General features: G+C 44.0%; 1 protein-coding gene across 1 annotated transcript; it reads right to left on the bottom strand.

Moving 5' to 3' along the window:
- Nucleotides 1-385: 385 nt before the first annotated feature.
- Nucleotides 386-9,615, bottom strand: LOC128702801 (uncharacterized). The gene is made up of 2 exons (XM_070097272.1): nucleotides 9,035-9,615; nucleotides 386-1,634 (listed from the first exon to the last, which is right to left on the bottom strand). Exons 1-2 carry the CDS (start codon nucleotides 9,132-9,134, stop codon nucleotides 1,060-1,062), a joined length of 675 nt encoding a protein of 224 aa, XP_069953373.1. The 5' UTR covers nucleotides 9,135-9,615; the 3' UTR covers nucleotides 386-1,059.
- Nucleotides 9,616-10,751: the final 1,136 nt, after the last annotated feature.

The raw sequence follows: 10,751 nt of genomic DNA, 5'->3' as shown, positions 1-10,751 counted from the left end.
CACCCAGCAGTGTTCACCCAGCATTGTTCACTCAGCAGTGTTCACCCAGCAGTGGTCACCCAGCAGTGGTCACCCAGCAGTGTTCACCCAGCAGTGGTCACCCAGCAGTGTTCACCCAGCAGTGTTCACTCAGCAGTGGTCACCCAGCAGTGTTCACCCAGCAGTGTTCACCCAGCAGTGTTAGTCATCTGTTGTTGGATCGAATCCTGGGGAAAAGAACATAGAGGTCCAAATAATAATAATAATAATAATAATAATAATAATAATAATAATAATAATAATAATAATAATAATAATAATAATAATAATAATAATAATTCCCATGCCTAGTTATCTTTACTTATCCTGGGATTATCACCCCAGGATAATCCAAGGTTAATAAAGGTTTCCTCTTCTTCATGGAATACCATCAGAGAATAATATTTATTTGTCTTCTTGCATAACCCAAGTTGTCTAAGAATGACACAAACAGACGCACACAGATCAATATTAACATTGTTTTATGATCATTATATTACACACTTGCCATAAGTAATATTTTACTTATAATTTACATAAAACATAACACAATAATTAAAATTAATCTTGGTTTCCATGTTACTCACAATTATATCACACAAATGTTAAACCTAGGACCCAATCTAACTTTGTTATTTTCTTTAAATACACTACCTAACAGAATACTCCATTCGACTGAATGTACAACAATGCATGCAACCATATGACCTGTCTTTGTAATACTCATTTGTGCTTTATAGTTATCTGTCTGCAATAATGTTTTATCACTGATTTCATCATTGCTTAGTTAATCTTAAGTTAATTTTAAGCCAGCCCGTAATGCTATGCATATAAGTGGCTTTGGCTTGCTGCTCTTACCTGTATTTTTTTTGTACCTCTGTATGTATGCTAAAATTACTAAATTACTAAAATTACCTGGTAATATTAATCCTCGAGGGTTTAAACTCCAGGGTAACTTAAGAAAGCTAAGCAGTGTGGCTTATGTCTGTTCCTGTCTCAGGTTCTGTCTCAGGATGCAACCCTCAGTTCTTACATTAAGTTCTAAAAACCTTCATAAATACTATTAAAGCTATCGTGTAGGCTATTGTTGTCTTCCATCTGCTTGTGTGAGTTCTGCTCAGGTTCCTCATGCTCTATAAAAGGTTCTTGAAGTGAACCAGCTGCCGGAAACTGACAAGGGCGCCGCCAAGGCCTACGTAGATTTGGCGAGGAATTATTTCGCTGAGCCTGAAAATGGTATGTTGAGGATGCATTGTTGTTCCGGAAGTGAGAGAACTGTAACGTCTCCTGGTGGAGGATGGTAGGTGGTGCAGTGGTCAGACCGGTGTTGGTAAAGCGGATGCTGGCCAAGTTGGCGTTGTTAGTATCGTTGTTGTTTAAGTCGGCGTTGGTGAGGCAATTATTGGCCACGCCGGCGTTGGCCAAGCTGGTTTTGTGGCGACATGAACTGATTCCATGGCATATCACCGCCAACAACATAGTGCATACCAGCAAGGGTAACACAACATAACAACCTTGACAGTAGGTACTGTGGCAGTTCGTGTTTCCTTTCTGTTCTTGTGGGTTGAGTGGAGACTGTGCTGACATGCTGGAAGATTGTTGCTCTTGTGGGTGGTCTGAAATAAGAAAAGAATGATCAATTTTATTATCATTGGAAAGACATTTTTTCAAATAACAAAGCATATTTAAATATAAATTTCTAATGAGCTTCACCACCTCCAGCTACTGTGGTTAGTACTAAAGAAACTAGAGGGATATTTGGCTAGTGTAAAATACTTGTAACAATGTTCTTTCTTGCCATATACAGTACTGGTGGGCAGCCAGCAGTCACTGGTCGATTGAGTATACACCTGCTGTCACATTGTACACCTGGGGCCAACAACTGACCCTGGGACTTAACATGTTTTTGATGAATTAAACACATGTGCGACATCTGGGTATCTTTATTCTGGAAACGCTTTCCCAGCCAGTGGCTTCTTCAGTCCAATGCAGAGGAAGGTGGAAGATGAGGAGGAGTTTGAGGTAATCAGTCGATGAGTCGAGGGGTCGATGAGCAATGTAAATGTGGTAAACTTAATTAAGTTCCGAGTGTGAATTCTTTTTAGTGAGGAAGAAGGTAAACAACGCTGCTGCCTGAGGGATGACAACCATCCTTGGTATGGAAACGAGAGTGATTATCATTCATTAACTGGAAAGATTATATCTTCCTCATGAATACGTAAGATGACAGGTAAATCTTTCTTAAGAACATCTAAAATGACAAATAAATCTTCCTTTCTCATGACGACCATCTTATTGTATGACAAGGTTTCGTTTTGTTCCTGGATGATTGACTGATCTTGTGAGCAGTATTCAGAACTACTTAGAGCCGCCACTGAAACCTCTTGGTACTCTAAACCCAACAAACTTCCATAATAATCGTACCTCCTTCAAAAACCATACTTATTACAATGATTCTAAACTTCGTACACTGAAACGTACTGCTCGCAGACTAGGCCTAGCCTATAGAAAACATCGTACCCCTGGAATGCTGAGGCTCTTCCAAACTGCCCTTGCTGCTGCCAGAGAGCGTATGACAGAGCTGCGGCAGACTGGGAAAAATTTGTCAACGGTCTTAATGCTCACACCCCACTTAGCCGAGCATGGAGGGATATAAATAGAATTAAGGGTAACAGAACTGGGCAGATCGCGCACCCTCATCCCTTACATAGGGCGAATGAGTTAGTCAGTGCTTGGGCTGCTACATCTAGCTATGCTAATCTTCCCAGTACCACACAGGCAAAATTAAATGACAAATATGATGCAAGGGAGAGACTTGTTTGCTTTATGCTCAGCAAGGCAGATGATTGCAACATTCCTTTCACTAATTATGAACTTGATGCAGCACTAACTAAGGGCAACTCCACGTCGCCTGGTGAGGATGGTATTACTTACAACATACTCAGATTGCTGTGTCGAGTACCAGGTAATCCATTACTTGAATTATATTACATGAGCTATGTAACTGGGGAGCTCCCTCAATCTTGGACCAACAGCCTCATCATTCCAATTCCTAAGCCCAATCAACAAAATGCATTTCGTCCAATATCTCTTACTAGCTGCTTGTGTAAAACATTTGAGAGAATGATTCTTAATCGTCTCATGTACAGAATCAAACAATTTTTGTCTCCCCGGTTACATGGTTTCATGCAAGGAAGGAGCATGCATCACTGCATAGCCACATTTCTCACTCTGCACACTGACAGCTCATACACTACCTTCCTTGACCTTAAATCCGCTTTCGATGTAGCCAACCGACATGTAATCATTAGTGAACTTGCCAGAATGGATGTTGGAGGATGGCTTCTCCGCTGGATTAAAGGCTACCTGTCAAACAGAAAATCGTCTGAGTTGTTCCAGGGACATAGAAGTGTAACTAAAGACTTTGAATTAGGAACACCACAGGGAGGTGTGCTCAGTCCCACACTGTTCAATATTCTAATTAACGCATTACTTAATGCTATGCCTAGTCAGCCCCATCATTATGTGATTAGTTTTGCTGATGATATAATGATTCACACCACCGGATTCTCCAATACCCAAAACATTCTTAATCATGTACTAGCCTCGTGTCAGGACCTGGGGTTGATAATCTCTACTGATTAAACAAAGATACTCAATAGGCGTCCTCCTCGACAGAGAGGCACAGTTCGTCAGATCCAGTTGCATGATGGGTCTCTTCTAGAATATGTAAGCAGATACAGGTATCTAGGCTTTGAGGTTCCACTACTTGGACCTGTTGTAACAAGACTTTGTCGCCAATACAAAGAAAGACTAAGAACACTTAGAGTTGTGGCTGGGTTTCACCCCAGGTATGGTGCTAATGTTAAAATTGTGAAAATGATGTATCTTGCTTATATTAGATCATTGGTTGATCATGCTGCGCCACTACTTGCTCTTGTGTCTGACTGGAAGCTTGGAGGGCTGGAAAAACTGCAGAACGAAGCAATGAGGATCATTTTAGGATGCCCTCGTACTGCCAAAATTTTAAATATGCAAAAAGAACTTGATATTCCAAGCATCAGAGATCGTGTTACTGAAAGAAATATCCTAATTGGGGTTAATATGCTCAGGCAAGCTCATTCAAACCCCTGCACAGAAGCCCTCCAAACTTTCCTCAGCACTGGTGAACACTCCTCCAGATGGATCGAAAAAACTGGAACCGACCTCCGCATGAATCAGATACCTGATCTATGTCAAGTAAGGCAACAGCGGCACTTCTCCGCTCCATGGAATATTACCCCATTCCAAACTACCATTCCTCCATTTCCCCCCAAACTACTTCTTAAATCACAACCAAAACTTCGCCTTGAAGCCAAACATGAGGCCTTAAGCTGTATTGATAACTTAGTCACACAGCACACACTCTCGCAAATTATTTACGCTGATGGTTCTGTTCACCAATCCACTGGTGCAGCTGGTAGTGCTGCTGTTGTCGTACAGAGTGATGGCTCTCTTAAAGAAATTGGAGCACGCATCAATAATTGGGCCTCTACCCTTCAGACAGAACTGTTTGCCATACTCCTTGCACTGAAATGCATCTATGTATCAAAGATTGACAGTTTAATTGTAACTGATTCTCTGTCATCCATAAATGCTCTCAACTCATTAAGCATAAATTGTGGCATGCTTGTGTCAGAAGCCAGACACAGGTATGGTAGGATTGTGGACAGTGGAGTCAGAGTGCACATGCTGTGGATTCCATCTCACATTGGTCTTCAGATGCATGATAGAACTGATAAATTGGCTAAGCTGTATGCTTTCAAAGAGGGAGTAGATTACAATCTTGGCTTGTCAGGTAGTAGTTTGAGAACAATAATACGAAAAGAACTTCAACTGAATTTTATGGACTTAAGGCTCAGGGAGATTGACACCAGTGAGTCCATCTATCATCACTCTATCATGCAGGAGGAGCCACATGTCTATGGTGCATCCAACAAAATAAGCAGACTCTTGGATGTCACTACTGCCCGGCTCCGGCTGGGTTACAAGTATCTTTGGCAGGTTAAATCACCACCACCAGATGTAGACCAAACGAAATGTAAACTTTGCCAGATGGATTATTGTCACACCCTGCGTCATTATGTACTGGAGTGTGATAAAATTAATGAATTTAGAAACAACTCACTCAGAAATGTTCAAGAAATGGCAAAGTATTTTATCCACAGTGGTATATTGCAGACCATTCTGGAGAAATACCCTGACTTTGCTAGCTGTAAATAAAGCATTACCACATGTGTGCATGTGTGCATGTGTGTGTGTGTGTGTGTGTGTGTGTGTGTGTGTGTGTGTGTGTGTGTGTGTGTGTGTGTGTGTGTGTGTGTGTGTGTGTGTGTGTGTGTGTGCATTCACCTAGTTGAGATTGCAGGGGTCGAGTCCAAGCTCCTGTGTGTTTACCTGGAGTTTACCTGGAGAGAGTTCCGGGGGTCAACGCCCCCGCGGCCCGGTCTGTGACCAGGCCTCCTGGTGGATCAGAGCCTGATCAACCGGGCTGTTGCTGCTGGCTGCACGCAAACCAACGTACGAGCCACAGCCCGGCTGATCAGGAACTGACTTTAGGTGCTTGTCCAGTGCTTGTGTGTGTGTGTGTGTGTGTGTGTGTGTGTGTGTGTGTGTTTGTGTGTGTGTTTGTGTGTGCGTGTTAGTTACCATTTTGTCCTAGGCACGTGTCGATTAGACACTAGGCCTGTTGTATTTGCGAGTGTGTGTGTGTGTGTGTGTGTATGTGTATGAGTGTGTGTGTGTGTATGAGTGGGTGTGTGTGTGTACTCACCTATTTGTACTCACCTATTTGTGGTTGCAGGGGTCGAGTCTTAGCTCCTGGTCCCGCCTCTTCACCGGTTGCTCTTCACCGGTATGAGTGTGTGTGCGTGTGTGTGTATGAGTTTGTGTATGTGTGTGTGTGTGTGTGTGTGTGTGTGTTTATGTGTGTGTGTGTGTGTGTGTGTGAATTTGTATATGTGTGTGTGTGTGAATTTGTATATGTGTGTGTGTGTGTGTGTGTGTGTGTGTGTGTGTGTGTGTGTGTGTGTGTGTGTGTGACTCAACAATCAATATTTGCACCAATAACTCACTACAGTTGTGACCGGGTGTGGAAGTGTGAATTGCTCATTACACTATAATTTGTTCATGATTGTAGCCATGTATAAACGTAAGTAACCATTCTTACAGTATTCATTACCTTTGTAACTTGTGAGTTCATTACCTTTGTAACTTGTGAGTTCATTACCTTGTACCTAGTTCAGCCATCCAAACTTTGGGGCCCAGTCCCTGGACCCATTGTGTACCTCTGTAATCTGTAAATACCTTTGTAACTTGTCATGATTGTGACTAGACCTACCCGGAGTTCATTACCTTTGTAATTTGTGAGTTCATTACCTTTGTAAATTGTGAATTCATTACCTCTGTAACTTGCTCAGCTATCAAAACTTTGGAGTCCAGTCCCTGGACCAATTATGTACCTCTGTAATCTTTTGACTACCGCCCACAGGATGGGTATGGGGTGCATAATAAACATATTAAACTAACTAAAAAACTCCTGGATGATTGACAACTGTCTTATAAGACATTTGTCGAGGAAAGGTATCACAGAGTGCGAAGGCGTGAGAGACCTCAATAATATTGAAAAAATAATAATCTTAATAATAACAGCCTTTATTTCTACAAGTACATGACACAACGTATACAGACCATAGCTGGCATCAGTGACAAACTACTATATAGAAATTCTTGTTATACAGAGCATTTCCGGCAAATTAGGTTAATTTTGTTCTCAGGATGTGATTCCTACACCAGCCGACTAACGCCAGGATACCTACTAACAGTTAAGTAAACAGGGGCTGCAGGTGTCTTAATCAAACACACCCCAGTGTTTCCACCAGTACCGGGGTGAGAAAAAGGACGTAATGTATGAGGTGGAGAAAGAATGCAACATACTCACAAGTTCTGAAACAGTACAGTTCCTCTCTGGAGAACAGATAGGGATTGTGCTGCATTTGTTTATGATGGATACGGAAAGCTCTCAGGCTTGCGTAGGAGACGTGGTATACTAGGCTGGAGACATAAGTACCTGTGACGTGGTGTACTGGCCTGGAGACATAAGTACCTGTGACGTGGTGTACTAGGCTGGAGACATAAGTACCTGTGACGTGGTGTACTGGCCTGGAGACATAAGTACTTGTGACGTGGTGTACTAGGCTGGAGACATAAGTACCTGTGACGTGGTGTACTGGCCTGGAGACATAAGTACCTGTGACGTGGTATACTAGGCTGGAGACATAAGTACCTGTGACGTGGTGTACTGGCCTGGAGACATAAGTACCTGTGACGTGGTGTACTAGGCTGGAGACATAAGTACCTGTGACGTGGTATACTGGGCTGGAGACATAAGTACCTGTGACGTGGTGTACTAGGCTGGAGACGTAAGTACCTGTGACGTGGTATACTGGGCTGGAGACATAAGTACCTGTGACGTGGTGTACTAGGCTGGAGACATAAGTACCTGTGACGTGGTGTACTGGCCTGGGGACATAAGTACATGTGGCGTGGTATACTAGGCTGGAGACATAAGTACCTGTGACGTGGTGTAATGGCCTGGGGATATAAGTACCTGTGACGTGGTATACTAGGCTGGAGACATAAGTACCTGTGACGTGGTATACTAGGCTGGAGACATAAGTACCTGTGACGTGGTATACTGGGCTGGAGACATAAGTACCTGTGACGTGGTGTACTAGGCTGGAGACATAAGTACCTGTGACGTGGTATACTGGGCTGGAGACATAAGTACCTGTGACGTGGTGTACTAGGCTGGAGACATAAGTACCTGTGACGTGGTGTACTGGCCTGGGGACATAAGTACATGTGGCGTGGTATACTAGGCTGGAGACATAAGTACCTGTGACGTGGTGTAATGGCCTGGGGATATAAGTACCTGTGACGTGGTATACTAGGCTGGAGACATAAGTACCTGTGACGTGGTATACTAGGCTGGAGACATAAGTACCTGTGACGTGGTATACTGGGCTGGAGACATAAGTACCTGTGACGTGGTGTACTAGGCTGGAGACATAAGTACCTGTGACGTGGTATACTGGGCTGGAGACATAAGTACCTGTGACGTGGTGTACTAGGCTGGAGACATAAGTACCTGTGACGTGGTGTACTGGCCTGGGGACATAAGTACATGTGGCGTGGTATACTTGGCTGGAGACATAAGTACCTGTGACGTGGTGTACTAGGCTGGAGACATAAGTACCTGTGACGTGGTGTACTAGGCTGGAGACATAAGTACCTGTGACGTGGTGTACTAGGCTGGAGACATAAGTACCTGTGACGTGGTGTACTGGCCTGGGGATATAAGTACCTGTGACGTGGTATACTAGGCTGGAGACATAAGTACCTGTGACGTGGTATACTAGGCTGGAGACATAAGTACCTGTGACGTGGTATACTGGGCTGGAGACATAAGTACCTGTGACGTGGTGTACTAGGCTGGAGACATAAGTACCTGTGACGTGGTGTGCTAGGCTGGAGACATAAGTACCTGTGACGTGGTGTACTGGCCTGGGGACATAAGTACCTGTGGCGTGGTATACTAGGCTGGAGACATAAGTACCTGTGACGTGGTATACTGGGCTGGAGACATAAGTACCTGTGACGTGGTGTACTGGCCTGGGGATATAAGTACTTGTGACGTGGTATACTAGGCTGGAGACATAAGTACCTGTGACGTGGGGTACTAGGCTGGAGACATAAGTACCTGTGACGTGGTGTACTAGGCTGGAGACATTAGTACCTGTGACGTGGTGTATTAGGCTGGAGACATAAGTATCTGTGACGTGGTGTACCGGGCTGGAGACATAAGTACCTGTGACGTGGTGTTCTAGGTAAGAGACATAAATACCTGTGACGTGGTGTACTAGATAAGAAACATAAGTACCTATGGCGTGGTGTACTAGGTAAAAGACGTAAGTACCTGTGACGAGGTGTACTAGGCTGGAGACATAGCTGGTGTAGTAGTGTAGTGACAACCAGAGTGACAGTAAGCACCAAACTGTAAGTCCTCGTCCCACCATGCTGCGAGAACACGGCAACACTGTATTGTGAGGAGAACACAGCAACACTGTACTGTGAGGAGAACACAGCAACACTGTACTGTGAGGAGAACACAGCAAAACTGTACTGTGAGAACACAGCAACACTGTACTGTGAGGAGAACACAGCACCACTGTACTGTGAGGAGAACACAGCAACACTGTACTGTTAGGAGAACACAGCAACACTGTGTGCTAGGAGAACATAACAACGCTGTGTGCTAGGAGAACACAAACAATTTGTGCTAGAACACAGCAACACTACGTGTTAGGAGAACACAGCTACACTGTGTGCTAGAACACAGCTACACTTTGTGCTAGAACACAGCAATAATGTGTGCTAGTAGAAAACAGCAAGACTGTACAGTGATGAGAACACATCAACACTGTGTACTAGGAGAACACAGCAACACTGTACTGTGAGGGAGCACAGCAACACTACTGTAAGGAGAGTACAGCAACACTGACGACGCTACTGCGTTAGTTGTCTAGCGGATGTTATCGTGCTGTCGAAAGTGTAGTCTTAGCAGGATGTTGTTCCTTAATCAGCGTCGGAAGTTGTCTCACACACTACCATAACATATCCGTGTTGGCAGACAGGAGCGGCATTATCATTGTTTTAGTAAGTAAATAACTTTTTACTCATGTGTACCTAATTAAACTTACTGAAAGAAATACCTCACCTGACTGCCAACAAGGATATGTTAATGCTGGGTATTGGAAATGTTCAACGCTGATCAAGGAACAGGGTTCTAATTTATCTAAGATAACCTAAATAAAGGTCAGAGTGACAACTGCATCACTCATCATCCTGCATCACTCATCATCCTGCATCACTCATCATCCTGCATCACTCATCATCCTGCATCACTCTGTCAGCATAGTTGCTGATCCCTGTATTCCCTGTAGGATATAGGATAGCATAGTAGTATCATCCATATGCTTTAGATACGAGACCCCTTGTAGGCCTGTGCTTTGTGTGACGTCACGGGATACACATGTGCAGGCTCATCCCTCTGTCCCGCTCTCACTCGGCGGCAGACCATCCAGGCGTAGACAGGCAAGGCACTGGGCTCCATTCCTCATCTCAGTCTGACAATATAGCTACCATCCTACAAGTGTGTCTACCTTAACCTACGATATCTCCATTAAGAACCCTTTACGATAACTCATCATCCTGCATCACTCATCATCCTGCATCACTCATCATCCTGCATCACTCATCATCCTGCATCATTCATCATCCTGCATCACTCATCATCCTGCATCACTCATCACCCTGCATCACTCATCATCCTGCATCACTCATCATCCTGCATCACTCATCATCCTGCATCACTCATCATCCTGCATCACTCATCATCCTGCATCACTCATCATCCTGCATCACTCATCATCCTGCATCACTCATAATCCTGCATCACTCATCATCCTGCATCACTCATCATCCTGCATCACCCATCATCCTGCATCGCTCATAATCCTGCATCGCTCATAATCCTGCATCACTCATCACCCTGCATCACTCATCATCCTGCATCACTCATCATCCTGCATCACTCATAATCCTGCATCACTCATCATCCTGCATCACTCATC

Source organism: Cherax quadricarinatus, chromosome 57, assembly GCF_038502225.1.
Source record: "Cherax quadricarinatus isolate ZL_2023a chromosome 57, ASM3850222v1, whole genome shotgun sequence".
Taxonomy (NCBI): Eukaryota; Metazoa; Arthropoda; class Malacostraca; order Decapoda; family Parastacidae; genus Cherax; species Cherax quadricarinatus.
This window is presented reverse-complemented; position numbering and strand designations above follow the sequence as displayed.